Below are 23,893 nucleotides of genomic sequence, written 5' to 3'. Positions count from 1 at the left end.
CCCCTTCCTGTACATAGCACCATTCTGTTAATTTCAGAAATGTCCCTCTATTGTGTGTGTTTATCTATATTTATATGCATTCCCTCTCAAATCATCATCTTCATAGATTAAGTAATTGAAACTCTTTAATGGTTTTGGGAAAGGTCTGACACACAGCTCATAAAAATGGAAGACATATCAAAACTGGGCAACCTCAGTTCAACCTCAGGCCCTATTCACTATATTATCACACTCCTCAAAATATTTTCCTCTATTTCCCACACATATTGCTTATCACTGAATCCTTCTTCGTTTCTCTGCCTTCACTCATGGGAAAAAAGGTAAGTGAAAAAATATGGCAAAAAGGGTTGTTATGAGGAAAATGCTATCTAAAACTATTATGTGTTGTGGAAATGTGATTAATATTTCTTTTAGGCATCAGTTTGTTCTTCTCCAATACATTTTGAGAAAGGAAAGTAGGAGTTTAGGTGGAAATAGTTTCAGTTAGCATGAGTGATCCTTACAGAGGCACAGAGCTTAATGCATTTCAAAATTCATTGTCAAATATTATCTAGTCTATCACCAGGAGGCTCTGATATGTCACGTATCTATTATGATTCCTGTTTTGTGAGTAAAATGAGACTCAGAGATTAAATCATGTGCCTAAAGTCAAACTACAAGCTATATAGTAACATATACTAGGTGTCATCCCATTACAGACTTTTCTCAGCAGGACAGCTTTCTGTCATCCTCCTAGCACTCCCTGGTTCTAGGAAGGGAAATGGATTCATCCTAAACGGTTTACAAGAAATCCCACAATTTTAATCAGAATTATTCTTTGGTTGCTTTCTTTTTCTTTCCTTTTTTTTTTTTTGAGGAAGTTGGGGTTAAGTGGTTTGCCCAGAGTCACACAGGTAGTGAGTGTTATGTTGCTGAGGCTGGATTTGAACTCAGGTCTTCCTCAATCCAGAGCCCTTGTTCTATCCACTGTGCCACCTCGCTGTCCATTCTTTGGCTCCTTTCAAATCAAGTAAGCATATAAATGGAAAAGTATTAACGAATCTCTAATCCCTTTTTATTTACATCTGAGAAATGTAATCTCTTGAAAAGAAATATTATTATATCACACATCATATGTAAGTCTTTCTGTTAGTGAAAGAGAAAAAGAAGGAAGAAAGAAAGAAAGAGAAAGAAAGAAAGAAAGAGAAAGAAAGAAAGAAAGAAATATAGCACAATGAACTAGGATTCCAAATCAAGCCTTTCAGCTACAAGTGAATTGTTTTACCTGCTATATCCCACTGATAGCTTTTAAAATATTCTAACATGAGGCTATAGTAACAATCTCACTGTTTCTTACTTTGGAAGTTGGAAAAATCTATTGGCAGGAAGAAATTGAACTGGAATTCAGAGCATCTATTTTTGAAGACCAGCTCCATTGATTACTGACTATGACAATCATCAAATCATTTCACCATGTTACACTTAATTTTCTCATCTGTAAATGGTGGGATTTAGATATCATGTCATCCAAATTCTCTTCTAACTCCAAAGTTCAATATGTGATTTACCATATTGGAATAGTTCATAGATCTGTCACAGGGATATGAGATATATAGATGGGAAATGTATAAAGGAAATGCTTCTGATTTTTTTTTGTGTATTCCATTTTGGAATATTCAAGAATGCACTGTTTCTGTCTACCTCCATCTACTACACCCCAAAGGCCAGGACACACACTCTTCATTGAAAGGTAGCCTAAGCAACATTACACTAAATTCCAATTGAATTTTATCAGGACACTTGGAAAAGGATTGAAATTCTTAGCCACAATCCCTAGTCCTGCCTTAGTCTGACTGAGGTATGACTCAGCTCTTTACTTCTCACTTACTGGGAGGTGTTAAGTTAGTGGTCCTGGTGTCCATGGTCTTTGATTGGCATGTCACCATCTGAAAACTCTCACACTCCATGAGGATTGTCAACAGACAGTGACATAACAGACTGATCTTGCTTGCCTGGTTAGTGACATTGTGGTACTCTGTCCATCTTCCCATGATCTTAAGGTTACTTTCTGTAGCCCTGATCAAATAGTCCATTGTATATATGTCTCAAAACTCCTGTTAAAACTTGCCTGCATAGACCCATGTGCTGCTATATTTTAGCATCTGGAATATTGTGCTAAGTTCTGATTTTACATTTGAAAAATGACACCGATAAGATATATAATGTCCAGAAGACGACAATCAGTATGGTGGGAAACATCAATGTCATGCCATAAGAACATCCATTGAAATCAGTGGATATGCTTAACCATGAAGAAAGAAGGTATCACAACCTTTTTCAGTTATATGAAGGAATTACTTGAGGGAGAATTACTCTCAGTCCTACAGGGTGGAGTGAGAAGTCATGGATATAAGTTAAAAGAAGCACATTTATTTGCAATAAAAGGACAGAAACCTGCTAAATATTGTTGAAAGGTGGAATAAAGTCTGTGAGGTGGTATTTGGTTTCCTAGAAGTTGATGACTCCAGGAAATGTATGGAGAAATTTCCTTTTCCGGGATCTAACAGACAGTTAATGCTTGGGGTGAGTGTAGAAAGGAATCAGCTTTGAGATACATGGGAGATAGGACATGGTTCAGCTCCTGTAACATGATTAGGGTCGTCTTCTGTCTAGGCTGTCCGTTATAGAATGGAAAGGCATTCTTGTCACTGGTTTCTGGGAACTTTGTAAGTATTTCTAGAAAATCTATTCATATTCACTTGATTTCTAGTCAGCATGTAATTTGGTATACCTTGTGTGTATGTGTGTGTGTGTGTGTGGGTGTTTGTGTGTCTTTCCTCTAGTCTCCTTACTTGACTATTGTTTGATGCTTTAAAAGCCAGGAATGATTTAATTTATTTTTATTTAGTTTAATCTAATGAATGATTTAGGTATGTGGGGTGGGAAAGGACCTAAAAGTCTATTGCTTTTAATTTTTGCTTACCATGACATGCTATATATATATATATCCTTGATTTCTTGAGTAATTATAAAATATTCACATTGGTTTTAATGTTTAGATTTTTAGTTTTTTTCCATATAAAAAGAATAGATTTGTATCTATGTTCCTTGGGTTAAGAAAGAATATCTATATGTATTCTTTATTGTTTACTTTTTTTAATCAGATATATTAAATTTAATTCTGTTGTGCTCAACTTTGTATGGCAAGCACCCAATTGGTGTCAAAATAAAGCCAGTATATTCTTAAAATACTGCCATCTCTTTTAAATTAATGTTATATTTATGAAACTAAAGACATTGATGCATTTCATTGGTAAAGAAGGAAATGTTGGATGGACAATGAATTTTATTTTGTTTTGCTTTTGTTTTTTTAAACTTTTTCAAATGTGGTTTTTTTTTTTTTACTTTCAATCTATTTAAGTTTTCAACATTCACTTCCATAAGCCTTTGAGTTTAAATTTTTTCTCCCCATCCTTTCCCACCTCCCTCCCCAAGACAGAATGCAACCTTACATGGCCTCTACATATACATTCCTATTAAACATAATTTCACATTAGTCATGTTGTAAAGAACTGGACGATGAATTTTAGAAAATATTCCATGGGATGGATAATGTTGACTATCTTTGATCCTCTCATTTTAAAATATTTGAAAAAGAGGATCTGATTTAAGAATACAGTGTGAGTTGTAGTAATAATGTGGAATTGAATTTACCTTTATAAAGAATTATTCATTTGATGCCAGCTAAGCTTTATCATGCCCTCTATGTTTTCAGGTTAATTAAACTTCTAGACAGCTATTTCCTACTCTCAATACATGGAACATCATAATAATGTCACTGAATTTATACTCTTGGGACTTCTCATGAAGAAAGAAATGAAGACAATGTGTTTTGTCATTTTCCTGGTCTGCTATTTAGCAATCTTCCTGGGGAATTTCATCATCTTCATCACCATCACATGCAGCCATCTGATGCAGCAGCCCATGTACTACTTTCTTTGGCATTTGTCCTTCACAGATCCATGCTTCACTTCCACCATTGTACCCAAGCTGATTAGTGACTTAACTGACACCAGGGGGACTATCTCCTATAATTGCTGCATGACTCAACTCTTTACTTTTCATTTTTTTGGAGGTGTTGAGATGTTCATCCTGGTGTCCATGGCCTTTGATCGCTATGTTGCCATCTGTAAACCCTTACACTACAAGATGATTGTCAACAGGCAGAGATGTAACATGCTGATCCTGCTTGCCTGGGTGGTGGCATTTTGGCACTCCATTGCCCAGCTACTCATGATCCTGAGGTTGCCTTTCTGTGGCCCTAATCAAATAGATCACTACCTCTGTGACTCAAAACCCCTCTTAAAGCTTGCCTGCACAGACACCCATGTTACTAGTATTTTAATCATTGCTAACACTGGAATGGTTGTCTTGGCAACCTTTCTGGTCTTGGTGGCATCTTACATCATCATATTACATAATCTTAGGAATCATTCATCAGATGCTCGATGGAAAGCCCTCTCCACCTGTGCTTCCCATGTCATGGTTGTTGTTCTGTTCTTTATACCTGCTATCTCCACTTATATCCCACCTCCTGGTTTCCTAAATAATGACAAGGAGTTCTCAGTGTTTTACACTGTGATTGCACCCATGTTGAACCCTCTCATCTACACGCTGAGAAATGCAGAAATGAAGAATGCCATGAGAATGGTGTGGTCCAGAAATTTGGCTTTATTATTCAAATACAAAAGATGAATTTCAACGTGTGATTTTTTTTTCTTTTACAACCACCTAGTTAAGAAATAAGTTTTTGCATCACAAAACTTTCAGGAATAAACAGTACTTTAATAACACTGACTAGCCAGGCTCGAGAATGCCAAGAAATGTTACATTTCATGACTCTCCCAGGGTTCTCCTGAATCCTCATGGGATTTTAGCTATCTAGGCATTCTGTAGTCATTAGCTTCAGTCCCTTTTGTTTGTTTTCACTAAAGCATCAGTCTGGACAAATGTACCACAGTTCTTCTCGAACATTAGCAATTGACTTGTTTTTATAAAGAGCTATAATAATGAATATATAAACGAATCTCTTTACCACTTCATTCTCTGGGGAGGTGAAGGAGATTAGGCTCATAGGTTAGCTCAACTGTTATATAGCACAGTACCAATTTTAAATCCAATCTCCCTATTGTGCTCGACTACCAGGCACCCTGGCTTCTCAAGTCTTCCCTGATAGACTGGCTCAATGCAGCATCCTGCCTAAAATCCCGGTTTACATGTCATCATGGCTAAAACACCTAGACCCAGTGGACATTACTCCCTGAATCTGGAATGTGAGAAGGGCAAATAAAGCAGAATAAAAGGAATACCCTATACGCATTTTTCAGGGCCACAGGGAAAAAGTGAGAGCAGGAGAAGGAAGAGCCACCCTTCTCAAATCAATAGTTCATTCAGTTCATGGTGCCCGTGCTGGGATTAAGCTTCATCCTCTCTGAAATGCTGAAACAGGAAAAATAGTATGACTGTCCCAGCCCTCCAGTTGTAAAAGATGCAGCTTGCTCTAGTTTTATAGCCAATGGATGAAACTCCCACCAATGTGAAATAGGATGCAGAGAATCAGGGTTTTCCATGATAGGCTATCTCAACAGGTTATAAGATTTCATTATACTTAAAAAACCCAACTAGTCCTCAATGAAAAAAGGAGTCCAGGTGAGTGAAATAGATGGCCTCCCGGAATACCTACATAGTACTTGAACAAAATAGGCACTTATTAAACTCCTATTCAATTAATTGTTTGGGGCTAAAAGAGATTGGCAATCTGCCTTCTTTGTTGTCCATTACAGGACTCATTCTGCCACATCTAAGATGCTTCTCTGTGCAAAGGTCAGTAATACCTAGGGACAGGGCCAACCTGAGGTAAACCTGTGAAATCACCAGTCTGCCTTTCATGCTAGCTTCCCCTATCTTAACATCTCTCTACCTTTTTAATTCCTCTTCATTAAGCAAGGTAGTACAACTGATGGCTTGTCTCAATCCTATTCTTTCTCTCTAATATCTACCAACAGATCCCTTGAAAAGCATACACTGAGATTTTTAAATCCTTAGCAGAAGTCAGTGGCTGCCAACACCTGATACAGATAGGTACCAAGGGAAAATGGATAGCCTCAGGAATATCCATTTGGGCAACCAGAAAGGCTTCATAGAATGCTGTTAACTGACCTCAGGCCAAGCCCTGTAATATGTTTTTGCATGTCCAAGAGAAGCAAACATCTTGATTTTACAGAGTCAAGGGTGGAGAGGAATAAATGGGTCAAAAATTGCTTCTTACATATCCAAGAGAAAAGCACTCTTAGAAATGAAGAAATAACTGTTAAGTCAATAAACATTTTTTTTTAATTCCTAAGCTATTCTAGGTATACTTATAAGCACTGAGGATACAAAAAGAGGCAAAAGATAGTCCCTATCCTCAAGTAACTCACAACCTAATGGAGGATATAACAAACAAACAAATATCCAAATATGTAAAAACAATCTCGGCATATGATAAATAACAAATAAGTAAGAAAAGGGATTGGGAAAGGCTTCATGTAGGAGAAGGGATTTTAGTTGGGATTTAATGCAATCCAAAAAAGTTAAGAGGAAAAGAGGAGAAGGGAGAGCATTTCAGGCATGGGGGACACTCAGAGAAAATGCCCAGAGTTGAGATATGAAGTTTCTTTTTTGAGGAACAGCAAAGAGGTCAAGATCACCAGATTAAAAAAAATCACCAGGAGTAAGATGTAAGGGGAGTAGAAAGATAGATGGGGAAGGAAGGCAGGGAGGAAGGAAGGAAGGAAAAAAGGGAGGGATGCAGGGAGGGAATGGAAGAGCCTTTTTGCAATTATGCATAACAAAGTAGAGCAAATGCATTTTGGCCATGCCCAAAAATATGTCTCATTCTGACCCTTCAGTCTATCACCACTCTGTCAAGAAACATGCTTGTTGAAATATATTTCCTCAATAGTTCTATAGGACTGTAGTAGGTTATTTTATTAGTTTACTTGAAATCAAAATTGCCTAATTTGTCTTTCATGAGTCTCCATTTAAATAGTCATAATCTCTTCCTCCATTCATTATTTTGAAAGATATTGCTTTCCTTACTCAGTCAATTTGCTTATTGTGTGATGTCACACACTTATGTCTATGTATATTTATCTGTATACATGTACATACAAACACATCTGTATATATACATGTATATGAGATATATATATAATTAGAGATAATATTGTGTGTATAGGTCTGTGGATAATACATAATAGATATATGCATGTATACACATACACATGCATATGTACCTATAAATACATATACACACATCAATATCTTTATATATAGTTATCTATTTATACATACATATATTCCTATAGGAGACCTATCTTATATCACATATATAAGAGTGCATATATATCCATAAACACACAATATAAACATACATGCATATATACATATAAATATTTATCTATATCTGTAGGTACATGCATATATACACATACATATACATATGCATGTGTGTGTGTGTGTTTACAGAGTACCAGGCCTGAAGTCATGAAGGCCTGAGTTCAAATCTAAATTCAGATGCTATTTAACTCTGGGTGAGTCACTTAATTTGTGTTTGCCTCTGTTTCCTCTTCCATAAAATGGGAATAAAAATAATACCTACATCATGGAGTTGTTGCAAGACTCAAATGAAATCATATTTTCAAGTATTCAGCACAGTTCTCAGCACCTAAGTAGATGAATAAAAATCCGTAAGAGACAGAGTTTCTGAATAATTAATAATCAATTTTTTGTTAGGCTAGCCAGCAATCAAGAAATTGATAATAAACAAACCAAACATTTTCCCTGCCCTCCATGGAGACCTTAAGAGCCTTAAATTACTTTGTAAAAGAGAATGTACCTGACAAGTGAAAATCAACCCTTATTGACGGACCTTTAATGAAGAAGGGGGCTAGAAGACTTCAGCTCCTTCTGCTGAGAACATGGCTTGATCATGAAACTTAGGAACCTCAAGCAATCTGGACAGTGCAATCCATCTCCATCCAGACTTCCCTCATTGGTTTTCTCCTTCATAAGCTGGGTCAACCTAAACTTTAATAAAGGGTTACCAGAACAAGGCTCCATTCCCCAGGCTGAGGACTTATTCTGACTAAATTCTGTTTATACTCCTAGTTGAGTGGGATCCTGCCCAACATTGAAGAGCATGTTTCTTGAGTGCTAGCAGTACTCTCATCAATTAGTCATGTGCTTCACAGACTGACTTTAACCACAGCTGGGCCTTAATGAAGAAATAGGAGAAAAGTCTAGATTATATATCAACAATTAGTTATTAATATAATAGTATAATATCAAATTCTCTCAATAGCAAGCACTACATACAATATAGCTATTTATTATCAACTGTTAAATCAAACTTCTACTAGACCTCTTTTCATTTTCCCAGCAATTTTTGTGAAAATCTACTACAGTAATTGGAGACCTTGATTTCATCAAATATTATAATACTGAATTCATGTGTTTCTGTATATTTTGCACCTAATCTGCTTCCTTAATCAACTTTTTTTCTTTTTTTTTTTTGGTGGGGCAATAGGTGTTAAGTGACTTGCCCAGGGTTACACAGTTAGTGTCATATGTCTGAGACTGTATTTGAACTCAGGTCCTCCTGACTGCAAGGCCAGAGCTCTATCCAATGCATCACCCAGCTGTCCTAACTTTTCTTTTTAAACCAACACCAAATAGATTTGGTGATTATTTATTTCTAATATCTTTTGAGATCTGTTCATTTGAAATTGCCTCATTTTCCAAATTTGTTTTCCAGGATTTCCTTTGAGATATTTGATTTTGACCTTAACCAATGACTTTGTTATTGTTTTGTTTGATTATAAATCAACATATGGTAGATTGATCTGTATGTCACTGGATAAGTAAATTAATTTAAGTAGCAATGTCCAAGAGCAGTTTGTGTAGGCTAGCAAGAATCAGCCTGAGATAATGATTATAATAAGACCTAGTCAGGAGTCATTAATATTTTTTTCCAATTATTTACTATTGTCTGCATTTTTTTGGTTTGGAAATATTTTATTTTTTCCAATTAATAATAAAAATATTTTAACATTTTCTTAAAATTTTGAATTCCAAATTTCCTCCTTCCCTCTGACCCTCCCTCATTGAGAAGGCAAGTGATTTGATACAGATTACACATGCATAGACATGCTCTGCATACTTCTTTTAAAGAAAGACTTTTGACTCACATTTTGAAAAGACCACCAGGGCAGCAGATCTTCCTTGGCTAGATAGGTACCATCTAATTCCATAAGTTGTATGTACATACATTCATATCACAAAGCTTTAAAAGAAAAAAAATTTGCACTTCTTTTAGGAATTTGACCTCTTATTGTGTTTTTTACTTCCCTCTAATTTTCTTTGATTAAACCAATTGTGGCTGATAAGAAATAACTTCTATTGCTCAGAGTTCCCTGATCACATTGTTCCCTCCCCAAAGGAGAATAGAAAAAAATAAATAGAAATAGTCACTAAATGAATAATAGCTGCATTTCATGATAGACTATGAAATGACATGATAATAAAGTTCCAACATGTAATATAAGAAGTGAGGACAGAAACACCATTTCTGATTGCATCATCAAGGAAGCCTTCATTGTAAACATGATATTTGAAATGGCCCTTGAAGGTAGGAAAAAATTTCATAGGAAAAGATGATGGGGAAGGACATTATAAAAATAAAGAATAATGAGAGGAGGGAAATGTATGAATTATCAGTAGTCTAGTTTGCCTGAAATATGGACTCCTTTTCTGAAAGGGTGATACAAGGCTTAAAGGTAGAATTCATCAGGTCAGTATCCATTGAAATGCAGATGGAGTGACATGATAAGAGTTTTCTTCAAAGAAGATTCCTTTGTAAATTATATGTAAGATTGTTTTCAGGGGTAAACTAGGATTATATTGGATAGCTTTTCCAGAGGCTGTTCCAGTCATCTACACTTACTGTAAAGTCATCTGCATATACTTGTCCAGTGACATATAGATCAAACTACCATATGTTGCTTTATATTCAAAGAAAACAATAACAAAAGTCATTGCTTAAGGTCAAAGTCAAGCATCTCAAAGGAAATCCTGGAAAACAAAATTGGGAAATGAAGTAGTTTCAAATGAACAGATCTCAAATGATATTATAAATAAATAATCACCAGTACTATTTGATGTCGGTTTATTTAAAAGTAAAGAGGACCATTCTTCTGTTGCCAATATGGAGGTAAGAGGGCATGAATATTAGAGATATTTCAGATGTAGAAAAAATAAAAAAGGGAAGTGGAGAAATTATAATTAATCTTCTTTCAATTATGGATATCTGGAATAAAAATGTTGCCATTGACTGATTTTTTTTAATTCTGGGTAAGTTTGGGATGAAAGATAAACTGAATTTTGCACAGTTTTCATTAGATTTGCCAGCTATATAAACAATAGGGAATGTTCTATAACCAATTAAGAATTTATGCTTGATGTTTAGTAGATAGATAGTTGTCGAGCTCATCTGCAATGAAATGACATTTGCACTCAATGCAGAAAATTATATTGGCAAGCAAGATAGTATAAAGAATGGTGAAATAAGAGGGAAGCTTTGGGAACCGTTGACTTATAAAGTGCCAGGGCATGGAAGATAAGGTGATTCCATAAAGATAGAAAAGATGATAGTGTGAGAAAGCAAAGGAGAAAGAGAATAGAGTGTTGCCATAGAAACCAAGCAGGGAAAATATTAGAGAAGAAAAGTTTTCACCTGTGTCAAAGGTTGCAGAGATGTAGGAAGATGAAGACAAAGAAAGGAAATGGAATATGATAAAGCCCTCATGGCTAATCTAAGCAGTGACCAATTTGTCTTGGCTAGCAAGAATCCAAGTAAGATTTGTGAGAGGTAAAATTCTGATTACCTCTAAATTCCTAGATTGTGTCTCCATATGAGTCAACAGTATTATTGAGGTGAACTCAAAAATTAGGTACAGTGTTGTATATATTCTATAAGCACTCTTTCCCTAATGTCCATCCCCCAAAATATTATCCTGAGGATAAGTGGAATATACAGTAGAATTTCTGAAATTCTCATAAGCTATTGGGAGTGGGAAGGAAAGGGAGTAGGATTCAAAGGGTAATTCAATGACAAAAGTAATTCAATGACAATGACATAGATGCTGATGAAAGAACCTTGGCCACATCTGAAAAGTTTATTTTTTTTAAAGAGATCTCCCTAGGTATCAAAATGTAGCTTCTAACTAAAATAGAGTTTTCCTTTGGTATCTTTGACATGTCTCTGGGAATTCATCCCTTAGTCACTCACAAGTCATTAGTTTCAGAAAGCGTTCAGTCAGGTTTCCCTAGATAATTATTTAGTTGAAATATTTAATGTATGTAAGTATACATAGCGAACATGATGGCTTTGATGGCCTGATGGATGGCTTGTTTTTTGGATTTCAAACCAGGGAGAAAAAACAGTGTGTACAGAATGGTATTCATTATGTAAAAGGCCACCTCCTTCTAGTTGAAGAACTTTGGGATGAAATATATATGCATCATGATTACTTTTGAGATATTTCAGTAATCTATATTTGACAGCATTGTTTGCCCTAGCAGCAATGCATGATTCCAGTACCATGCTTTACTTTTTATGACTGAACATCACACAGCTACTTGTCTGACTTAGATAAGAGACAAATTTAAGAATTTTCCCCCCACATTCACACATATATCATATCTCTGTATTTATCTGCCCCCTTAACCCTTTATGTGGTTTGTTAAGCTGCTGATGCTGAATCAACCTTGACTCCCATTTTTTCATGCTTATTTTTATTCCTAAAATGGTGAGGAGCTAAATAGACTAAGGAAACACATACATACACATATGCATACACATGCACACACACAAACACAAACACACACACTACCTAGGAATCAACCACCTTTCTACAAACCAGCATTAATTTCCACTATTGGTACTATCATTCTCCTTTTAAAACTCACTTGTCTTCCCAGTTGTACCATCCGTTTCCAGAAACCTATCAAATTTCATTCTTAGGATGGAGGACAAAGATCTTTAGCTGAGGAGTGAGTGGGGTTACAGTGGTTACCTCAACAGGAAGTTAGGAGGACAGTGTTTGATTATAAAGCTATATGTATTAAGAAAATGTGACCTATTTTAGTTCAATTTATGCACCAGTTTGTTCTTTTCTCCACCATTTGGGGATGGTTGGCTATCAGGTTAATAATATTTCTGTAGAGTGACAAAAATTACAATAGTAAATTATGTTATATTAACTAAAGTCATTTCTCTCATCCTATTTTATGTGAACCTCATAAAAGTTGAGATGGGCCAAGAAGCTATTATTAACACTTTGATAAATGAGAAAACTAAACTTTAGAAATATTCTTTTCTGTGTCCAAAGTCACACTAGACATTGTGCTGTGGTGAGAAGGAAGGAAGGGAGAAAGAGTAAGACTGAAAAAGAAGAAGAAGAAGAAGAAGAAGATGGAGACAGAGAGAGAGAGAGAGAGAGAGAGAGAGAGAGAGAGAGAGAGAGAATTATGAATCATTTGGAGGTCAGAGGTGAGGAGAAGCAGAAAATGGAGAAAAAGATCCAGGAAATACAAGGGAAAAAGCATGAACAGAGACAAAAGTTGTAAATAGACTGAAAGATGGAAAAATAAAAACATGCCACTCTCTTTAATTCTCTCTTTCTCACAACTCCGGTTTGATCACACATCTCCTCAATACCAGATGCCCATAAACTTACCAAAATTATTCACACCTTGGCCCCATTATAATCATCAAATGGTTTCCATTGATTCATCAGTCTATGACTTCCTTTTAGGAAAAGCAGTAATATTAAAAACAAATTCTTAGAGATCCTATTACATTTTTTCTGAAAATGTTCTTTTGCCTATTTAATTTCTAGCCTATTCTTGCTTTGCTATGCTTTGTGGTCTTTTTTGCTTTTTCTTACTTGGGAAATTTCACTCCAGTTTTTAAAGACTTTAATACTATATTTGACTCTGTTAATTGGTTATTAGTGAATTTTCTTTTGGGAATTTGTCATTTTTAGTCATATCATTATTTTTGTAACCTACATTTTCACTAAATAATGGTTGTATTTGATTCTGTTTCGTTTATAAGTTGGAACACATATATCATAAATATCTTGTGTTTTCCTTACCCAATAGCTATATTAAGTTCAATTATTTTTTGATTCACCTTGCATAATGAGTGGCACTAGAAAAAGTATTCATTTTTGCTGAATTGTTACCCAGTTTTGTAGTCTTTTAAGCTAGTTGTGTCATTGAATGCTATCTTGAATCTTTGAAGGAATAGACAAAAACTGATTTAAATTATGAAAAATATAATGAAAAATTCATTTAAATGTAGAAAACAAAACTGCAGCTGTCTAAATTTAAAACAATCTGGTGACCTTGATCTAAAAATATTATGAATACATTTTGTTTCTCCAAAATAACATTGAGTTGGTTTTATATTTCCAAGGAAATATAAAGGTAATTGTGATGTTCTGTATGATTGCAGATGATTTTTTTTTTGTCAGACTCATCACACTTCAATTGCATCACAATGCAGACCAATGTCACTGAATTTGTTTTCTTGGGATTGTTCATGAACAAGGAAATGAAGATAATAAGTTTTGTATTCTTCTTGCTATGCTATTTAGCAATTCTTTTGGGCAACTTTGTCATCTTCATTACCATTTCCTAGAGCTATCTGATTCAACAACCCATGTACTATTTTCTCTGTCACTTGTCTCTTATGGATTTGAGTTATACATCCACCATCATACCCAGGCTGATCAGGGACTTACTTGCCAAAAGTAAAATCATCTCGTACAACAGCTGCATGACTCAGCTCTCCAGTCTTCATTTACTGGGTGGTGTTGAGATGTTCATCCTGGTGTCCACGGCCTTTGATTGCTTCATTGCTATTTGTAAACCATTACACTATCTCATAATTGTGAACTGGAAAAGATGTAACTTATTTATTCTGCTTGCTTGAGTGGTGGCCTTTTGGCATTCCATTGCCCAGCTATTCACGATTCTTAGTTCACCTTTCCATGGTCCTAACCAGATTGATCACTACATATGTGATGTGAAACCCCTCCTGCAACTGGTTTGCATGGGCACAAGTATCGTTAATTGCTTAGTCATTGCAAATAATGGGATGGTAGCCTTGGTTACCTTTTTGGTCTTGATCTCATCTTATATTGCCATATTATATAACCTTCAAACATATTCATCAGAAGGTAGGAGAAAAGCTCTCTCTACTTGTGGTTCCCACATCATGGTTGTGGTCCTTTTCTTTGTGCCCTGTATCTCCATTTATGTCCCTCCACCCAGTGCTGGCAATAATTTCAAGGATATTTTCCATATTTTATACAGTAATTGCACCTATGTTGAATCCTCTCATTTATACACTGAGAAATGCAGAGATGAAAAATGCTATGCAGAAGGTATGGTCCAGAAAAATAAATTTATAATTCAATTTAAACATATGAATTTCAGTTTGTCTCTCTCTCCTGCCCCAACATATCCACACATTGGAACCTGGTGAAGATTTGAGCACTTTCCATCAAACTGTGAGAACTAAATGCTATTTTGAAAAGCCTAACACTTTCTAGTTGACAATAAATGAAACAATCAATTACTGAAGAGAAAACAATTTATTGATGTCTTACTATGTGTGCTCAGAAATAGAGATGTGAATGACACCCCACCCCAGTCTACCCCTTTATTCAAGAAGTTAACATACCAATATTGGTGATAACATGAGTAGGGGAATGGTAGCCAAGGAAGGATACTTTGTTCCAAAAAGTTTCAGATATTAAGTGAAGTCATAGAGGAACACAGTGTCACTCTTTATCCAGGAATAATAGAAACTTTGCCTTCTTTTAATACCTCTTTGTTTTTGTTATTTCCTCTTGAGTAATAAAATCCATGTACATGGAAACAGGACATGTCTTAATGTGTATAGGAAGTGCAATCATATGATTAAAAAAAAACTATCCCCTAGATTTGGTAAACTTAGAAACAGTGCATAATAATAGATAAATGATTGTTCTTGGAGTCAGGAAGATGAGACTTCAATTTGTCTGATGATTCTGAGTTGTGGGGCCACGGCCAAATCACTTTGCCCCTCTAAGGCTCAATTTCCTTATCTGTAAAATGTGGGAAATAGTACTTGGAAAATCTGTCTCACAGTTTTATTAATGCTTAAATAAGATTATGTACGGTGCTTCGAAAACTTTGAAGTGCTATATAAATGACAGTTTTTACTGTAAGGAAACAAATCATATCACCTATGTCAATTATGGCTATCTATATCTGTTTTGAATCCCACATCAAGTGCGATTTAGCATTTACATTTAGCAGAATCTGAGAAATGAAATATGAACAGTGGTAGCTACTTAAGAGAGTTGCTATGAAGATCACATGAAGGAATATAACATGAGTACTCAATGCACTTCAATATAATAAAGAAATAAAAGGTAAGCTGTCATGAGATAAAGATTGGCAAAATGGATGGCCATGAACCCAGGAAGACCTGGGTTCATGTGCCATCACTGAATCATACTTTCTGCATTATCCCAGATACATCATTTCTTGTCTGAGGGCTCTAGGAATTCTCTAAGATTATGTGTTACAAAGACGATGCCAAGCTGAAGTGCTACAGGGATTATCCTCATTTTGGAGTTCTCTATGTCAATAAATTCATGGATCCAATCATCTTCATCATCATCATCCTCATAACCACTATAATCATCATTGTCACAATTATTTTTACAGGTGGAGAAACTTGTGGCAGAGAATAGAAATGATTTGACCAAAGTGTTTTTACACACACACACACACACACACACCAGGAAAATCCCCCCAAAAGTGTGCCAATGTTTCAAATTAGTAGTGCTTCTGGGTTTTATGATAGTAGCATGAAAAATAATTGAGAAGAGGGAAGGGTTTAAGTGGGGAGGAAAAAATGTGTTCAGAATGTTGGGTTAGTGTTATTTTAAATAAAGGAAATTCAGAAAACCACTCATAGAAACAAAAAGAAAAGATTGCATTGGAGATGAGGACTAATGTTACAGATTTATGAGACATCATTGGAGACTTGGTGGAAATGTTGAGATGGAATGATTTCCAAGATGGTGTGAATATGAAAGGAAAAAAAAATATTGGGAGGAGAAGTAGGCCTGAGAGATTTAAGTAGTAAAGAAGTGAGAAGAAGGTGTGTCTGGAAAGGAAATAAAAATCCAGGAACACTGGCAAATAACCAAAATACTATAAAAAAAAGTCAGGAAGCAAATATAAATGGTAGGGGTCAATGGGGTTCCAGTGGAACCAATTCCCAAATCAAAATTATTCCAGATAAAAATGATCCAACCTAAAAATCATTCAGTTTTTATATATCAGCTAATTATTATTTTAATAAATTAACAAACTATGTTAATGTGTTTTTTTTTTTACTCCTGTGCATCTTATATGCTACTTTATGTTGTAGACATAATGAGGTTTAGGAATCAACTACTCCCATATGTGGATTATGTGGAGTGATAGTTCTACTTTTTACCTGCTATTGGTTAGTTTGCCTTATTTATTCTGATCCTAAATTCTAAGGGAATCAGTTGTGTGGGAACTAGGTACATTCTGGTATTTCATTATTATTTACTAAATTATCAATCTCTCTTTCATTGATCATACAATTAGCTCCTAATTACCACACAAATTTATTAAATACCAGTTATTAAACTAAAGAAACTTATTTTATCATAATGTTGGACTCATTTTGTTTTACCTCAATCCCACTATTTAAAATTTTATAAAAAAACTAATAAATAAAACTTGCAGTTGATTTTATGAAAATGATAAACCATTGGATAATTTGATTTTTTAAAAAAGAAAAAAAGGAAACTGAAAGTAGCAACAATAAGAAATATCAAAAATGAACAGGGTTTCATTGATAAAATTTTATTTAAAATTAACTTCTTCATGTTAATAGACAATCCAATGAAATTGGCAGCACAAGTTCTGGAAATTCTTTGAGTCTAGTGGTCCCTTATTTTGTTTTTGTTTTTATTTTAGATTTCATTTTCAGTACACTGTTACAAAGCAAAAGCATGAATGCACAAAATAGTATCAGTCAATATCAAGCAATCAGTAAACGTTTATTAAGAATTCTCTATATGCAAGCATTGTAGTAAACTCTGGGGATAGCAAAAGAGACAGAAGACAATTCCTGCTCTCAATGAGCTTACAATCTAATGATCCAGTATTACAGAGGGTATCTTGTATTAGTATTCTAGTGGAAGTAAACTAATGTATATTATAAAAGTTAATGCGCTAAGGCTTATATTGCGAACAGGAAAATTGGGACATAATAAACACTTAAAAAACACGTGACTTGGAAGAAGAATAAAAAATATGGACAGAATAAAAGCTTGATACTCACAATTAACTTCCTTCACTAAATAATGTATTTGTCTTTTTCTTTTTCATCACTACAGTCATGCCTATTACCTTGCCTGTGATCCAATATTGATTTTTGCCCAAGTGAGGCTTATTGTAGAAACATTTAATTCTAAAATTACATTCCAATAACCAACCCCTTTTTCCTTTCATAAAATATCACAAACAACAAATTAATACAACTCATTTAGATTTACTTTCCCCCAGATATTTTGACACCATACCTTTCTCATGGCATTTTTCATCTCAGTATTCCTCAGAGTGTAGATTATTGGGTTGAACATAGGAGCAATGATGGTATAAAATAGAGCAAACACTTTATCCTCTGTATAGGTGGTGGGAGGTCGAAGGTAGGAAAAAATTGCAGGTATGAAAAACAAGACAACAACTGTGAAGTGAGACCCACAGGTGGAGAGAGCTTTCCACCGCCCTTCAACTGAATGTGTTCGTAGGGTCCATAGTATAATGGCATAAGAAACAAACAAGATCACAAAGATTACCAAGACAATTATCCCTGAATTGATGACAACAAGAAGACCAGTGGTGTAGGTATCTGTACAGGCAATTTTCAGTAAGGGGAAAATGTCACAGAAATAGTGATCAATTTCACTGGGGCCACAGAAGGGTAACTTCAGAGTCATGGACAACTGGGGAATGGAGTGAGCAGCCCCACCAACCCAAGCCACTAAAATGAGAAGGTTGCATTTCTTTCTGCTCATGATGACCATGTAGTGGAGAGGTTTACAGATGGCAACATAGCGGTCAAAGGCCATTGCAGTCAGGATGAAGACCTCGATAGAGCCAAAGAAGTGCACACTGAAGACTTGGAACATACAGTAATCATAGGAGATGATTTTTCTTTCAGTTAAAAGATCTCCAATTAGTTTTGGTGTAACACTGGACGTGTAGTAGATATCCATAGAAGACAAGTGACCGAGGAAATAATACATTGGTTGGTGGAAAAGATGACTGCAACAGATAGAGATGAGGATGACAAGGTTTCCTGTGAGAAGACTGATATAACAGAATAAGAAGAAGAGAAAGCAAAATATCTGGATGTTTTGGTCATAGGAAAGTCCAAGGAGGATGAATTCTGTGACATTGCTCTTAGGCCTCATTTTGCTTTTGGTTCTTTATATTCAGGATTAAGTTCTATATCTGAAATTAGAAGAAATATTATTTTAATGCAGGCAAATTCATGTAAAATGTCTTTTATTCATTAGAGTTATGAATATCTTCATTACTTTAATTAAAAATGTTATATGAGAAATGTTCAGAGATGTGGAACTAAATTGACAACACACTTTGAGATCATAATAGGAGATGAATAGCCTTAATAGTCGGTTTTTACCCTGGAGAAGAGAACTTAGGCATGTCATGCTGTCTTCAAATATTTAACATGCTATCAGATAGAAGAAAATTCACACACATGCATAATACACACAAGTACATATATGTAGCAGTGCATGTACACATGTACGTATTATGTACACATTCAGCTATGTGTATACATATAGGCTTAATATACTTATGTATATTGAAAGAGAAAAAGAGTTTAAGCTCAAGGAAATGAATTATTTTTTTCCTAAAATTATGTCTGTCTAAAAGCAAAACTGGATGTCTCCTCACATAATTCATTCTCCCTCATAAGAAGTTTTCAGATGAATGCTGGATATTCATGGGTATTATATGTTTTTCAGGAGACTCTTGCTGAGGCATAGATTGAATGAGCTTAGAAGAGATGTCAGATATAACTTAGTTTTGGCAAAATGAGTCTTAAAAATAAACAATTTCTAAACATTTAAACATGATTTAAAAATAATTTTATTGTCAGTGGTGTTAATGTATTATTTATTGATGTTAATTGACCTTATCAATCCCTTAAAGCTAAGTGATGTTTTCATCGCACAAATATTTGCACTCACCAGGTCTATTTCCCAGCAATAATCAAACTGAGCTAATTATTTCATTGATAGTTATATAATAAGGGCATTGTCTAACAAAATAAAAAAAATACATTCTTACTATTACAGGTATGGTCCAAACATTAATTTTTCCATTTATCCATTGTGGTATTTAATGTGAAAATTCTCTCCAAGTCTAAAGTATAAAAATTAAATTATGAAGGAAGAAAAAAAATAAACAGAAAATGCTATACTCACTCTAGGCATATTTGAAGAATGGAACTAGCTTCTAAAATTGAATGTGACACTGAAGTGGATTATATGGCATAAGGAAAAGGTATAGGAGCCTACTGTACTGCCAGAAATGACCCTCAGATCTCCTTCTAGGTTTTTGTGGTACTCATAGGTGAGCCACTTCAGTTGAGAGGAGAAAGAAATGCAATATCAGTGTTAGAACGGACCTCAGAGGGTATATTTTTGTTATTGTTCAGTTATTTCAGTTGTGTTTGACATTTCATGACCCCATCTGGGGTTTTCTTGGCAAATAATGGAGTGTTTTGCTCTTTCCTTCTTGAGTTCAATCTGCAGATGAGGAAACTGAGGCAAACAATGTTCAGTATCTTGCCCAGGGTCACCCAGCTAGCAAGTGTCTGAACCTGTATTTAAATTCAGGTCTTCCTGACTCCAGGTTCCACACTTTATCCAGTGTACCACCTAGCCAGTTCAACCCATATCCAAAGCAGAATATGTCCTAGAACAGTGGTGTCCAAATCAAATTGAAATGAGGGACACTAATCCACAATAAGGATCCATATGGGTTTCATGCTGACCCAGTTTAAAATGTAAGATCAGTTATGTTTTATTATATTTTTCATTTATTTTGTTAATTATTTCCCAATTCCGTTTTGATCTGATTTGGGCCACAGTCAGGTGTGTTTTTGGACACAAGCCAACCATAGGCCATGTGTTTGATGCCTCTGCCCTACAACAACCTTAATAATTAATCTCACAGCTTTTGTCTGAAGACCACCAATGAATGAGAAGATCCTTCTCCTGCAATTTGTCCATTCCACCTTTAGACCTTTCTACTTTTTTTAGGATGCTTACCTTCTACAGGATGATTGCCATTGGACAGATATCCCATAATATTTATTCCTCACGCTGATAAGTCAAATGTCAAGAAATCTGAATAAATATTAAATCTCATTATTATGTGACATTGGACTTAATATTTAACTTCTCTGACCTCAGTTTCCTCATCTCAAAAAGGAGTGACTTGGACTGGATGGTTTCTGTAGTCTCCTCCAAGATCTAGCTTCATTTCATATTATTCATGTGTTCTACAGCTTTGTTTCTCAGATCTTCAGTTTTTTCATCTTCAAAAGGAGAGTAATATTAAAACTACTCCACATAGTTTGAGGATCAAAGGAGATAATGTGTATAAAGTTATTTGTAAGCCTAAGTTTGGGTGCATAAATATCAGTGACAAAGAAGGCAACAATTGTAACAATGGTGTTGCTGCTGCTACTGCTGCTGCTGCTGATGATGATTGCATTGAATTGGTTATAGGTTGTGCCTCCATTGGAGTTCTCCCACAAAAATCCTTCCTAGGTCTTCAGGAACTTTTATACTACACAAGGCTGTTGTCAGGATTAAGTGAGAATTTATGTGGAAATGCTTTACAAACTATAAAGTGGGCCATAAATATGAAATCATTATTGTTATTAAAAAAACTCATGCCAGTTCTTCCTACTTTAAGAGGGAGAGCAATACTTGTGAATAAACAGTTACAAATGGCTACCAAACCAAAGCTTCAACCTTTCCATTGACTGAATTTTTTACCAAAAATTTTAACAAAAGAAAAACTCAATCCCATGACATTTTTCTATTCCTCCCTCCCCTCCATGGAGGGATCAGTGACACAGTACTTGGTGATAATTAATGCCTGTAAAACAGTCACTGCACACACAAAATAGGAAAATCACACACACATTCACACACACACACACACACAGACATGCCCCAATCCTATTTCATAAGCTTCAAAGAGGGAGAAGGTATAGATAAATATCAACATAAATAAGCAATTCAGGGAAAATCAAAAGAAAATGCAAAATAAAATAATATGTTTTGTGATTTGGAGATTACTTATAATTCATTTGAGGTTAATAGGTACTAGATAAAAGAGCAAAGGCATTAGACTTAAAATGTAATTTGGAAATAGGCTTGATTCCAAATTCTATTTCTGGGACTTCCCAGGTATGGGACTTCAGGAAAGAAAATTCAACATTTCAGTTAGAGTTTTCACAGAGTCAGCATAGGATACTCTAAACAACTCGAGATTTGTAATTAATAAAAAAAAAAAACTCTGTGGTCAAAACCATATTTTTTCACTTCCTGGCTTTGCAATCTTTGGCAAATAACACTCCTCATTTTTTTTCTGATTTTGTCACCTGTAAATTTAGAAGCCCTCAATTAGATTCTTTCTAGATTTCTTTGTGCTTTAACCTTCCATGTTTTTGTTAAAGGAAAAGGAAAACAAACAAATACATGAGATAAATAAAAGGATTCCTTTGAGTAAAAGCAATTCTCAGTGTGGAAGGAATGCTATGGTTGGAAATAAGAGCTAGCTGTGTGACTGTGGATAAATAAATAACTTCTCTCAGCCTCTATATCCTCATCTATAAGATGTGGATGATGGTGATAAAATTGTTGCTTCTGTCCATCCTTTTATTTAATTTAAATTGTTTTTGGGAGGTGGCCTAAATATTAAGAACACAAGGTGATTTATTTAGAATACACGTTCCATTGTTCACAAGTACAATTCTTGCTTAGTGAACAACATTGATTGGTATTCTATCTCCAGAATATAAACTCAGTTTCTAATTGTGTCCAGTTTGGCAAAATTAGCCATTATGAAGTACAAAATATTACCTTTTAAGAATCATCTCCCTCCTAGCTTGAGAGAAATGAAATGGTTAAAAATGTGTGAGGCAGTTTCAGGAAGTAACTTACAAAGTTAGAAATTATAATAAAAGAGACAAAAATAGAATTGACATGTCATTCAATAAAGGATGAAGCATCTTCAAGAGACACATTTTCTGACTGCCTTCCTTTTAGACCAACATTATGTCATTAAATATAATCCTTACAACATCTGTGAGACCCAGGAGGAGTGTCAGTTTTGTCGTTTATCTTCATTCAGTTCACCAGATTAACAATATTTACACACACACAAACACATATACACATTTTGTCTCTTCTAGAAAATGAAGTAAGGCAATGTGTTAGAAAACTTACTGCTGTTGAATGATGAATCCAAGGGATTTCAGGGTGATGTTTAAATCAGTCCCTTGTATCCAACACTCCTTTATTAATCAAGCTGAGTTGAAGCCATCATTATAATTTTACTTAGCCCTGAGATTATAAATGGCCACTGATCAAATCATATTTCCTGACCAGTAATGATTAAATATGATAAAAAGTTGGTAATGTATAATTAGCCTGGAATCTAGTTGCTGTATCTGTATCCCAACATCTGTAGCTTAAGATTTCACTGCCCTATATACCTACTGGTCATAAGCCTTACCAGTGGCAAAGTTGTGTTCCACCTACTGGGCAAACACACCCTTCAGAAGCTTACTTTAGTAAGAACTCTGATTAAATTCAGGTGTTTATAAAGCAGACATAGACGGAGCAAGACTAGTACAAATCATGAAGAAATGAAGAAACTGAGAACAAGTAATTATTTGCCCAGCACTGGAAAGGTGGCTGAAGATGGACACACATCTTTTCATCATAAATTTGTAACTCAGAAATAAAGGAAGAACATTTCTGGATTGCAAAGTAAAATAAATATAACATTCAACTCTCTGAAGCACCAGTGTGAAAAAAGGGAAAAGAACATCTGAGCAGATTCTAATATGTAAGCAGAAGTATTTATAAGACTTTGACAGTCTGAAAAAATGATCCTTCCAGAGGGAGTTTATAATGTTTTTTTTTTAATTAAACAGCACTAGTCCAACTTCATGCCCCTCCAGGGCATATGGACAGTTACCTCCTGGTGCCATGTGGTAGAGAGGTAAGTGCATTGTATTTAGAAACACAGATAATAAATTAACAATTTTTAGGTCTTGCCTGTCTGCTATAGTATTCTACCAAATCTTCCTGACTTGGCATCAGGAAAGTCATAACAGCAAGTGTATCTATCTGCAAATTTACAAAACTGCTTTTGACTGCAATTTATAAGAATGAGGGGAGAGAGACAGAGACACAGAGAAAGAGAGAGACAGACAGAGAAAGAGAGAAACAGACATGCAGAGACAGACAAAGAGAGAGACAGAAACAGGCAAGTAAACAGAGAGACAGGCAAAGAGAGAACTACAAAAGAGACATAGAAACAGAGACGTAGAGAGAGGAGGGTGAGTCTATTTGAGAGATGAGAA

The 23,893-nt window shown here is 35.1% G+C and overlaps 2 protein-coding genes and 1 pseudogene across 2 annotated transcripts; 2 read left to right on the top strand and 1 right to left on the bottom strand.

The window, feature by feature from the left end:
• The first annotated feature begins 3,795 nt into the window (after positions 1-3,795).
• On the top strand, positions 3,796-4,734 carry LOC114041012 (olfactory receptor 4P4-like). The gene has a single exon (XM_027859222.1). It carries the CDS (start codon positions 3,796-3,798, stop codon positions 4,732-4,734), a length of 939 nt encoding a protein of 312 aa, XP_027715023.1.
• An 8,911-nt stretch (positions 4,735-13,645) lies between these two features.
• On the top strand, positions 13,646-14,561 carry LOC114041011 (annotated as a pseudogene).
• Positions 14,562-17,717: 3,156 nt separating this feature from the next.
• On the bottom strand, positions 17,718-18,677 carry LOC114041010 (olfactory receptor 4P4-like). The gene has a single exon (XM_027859221.1). The coding sequence runs from the start codon at positions 18,660-18,662 to the stop codon at positions 17,718-17,720; it is 945 nt and encodes a 314-aa protein (XP_027715022.1). The 5' UTR covers positions 18,663-18,677.
• Between the last annotated feature and the right edge of the window lie 5,216 nt (positions 18,678-23,893).

This window comes from Vombatus ursinus, unplaced genomic scaffold, assembly GCF_900497805.2.
Source record: "Vombatus ursinus unplaced genomic scaffold, bare-nosed wombat genome assembly UNPS02014163.1, whole genome shotgun sequence".
Classification (NCBI taxonomy): domain Eukaryota; kingdom Metazoa; phylum Chordata; class Mammalia; order Diprotodontia; family Vombatidae; genus Vombatus; species Vombatus ursinus.
Note: the sequence above shows the minus strand (reverse complement) of the source record. Positions and strands in the feature narration are given on the sequence as shown.

Excerpts from the sequence above, each read along its gene's own strand:
- LOC114041012 (XM_027859222.1), top strand. The coding sequence starts at position 3,796 with ATGGAACATCATAATAATGTCACTGAATTTATACTCTTGGGACTTCTC.
- LOC114041010 (XM_027859221.1), bottom strand. The coding sequence starts at position 18,662 with ATGAGGCCTAAGAGCAATGTCACAGAATTCATCCTCCTTGGACTTTCC.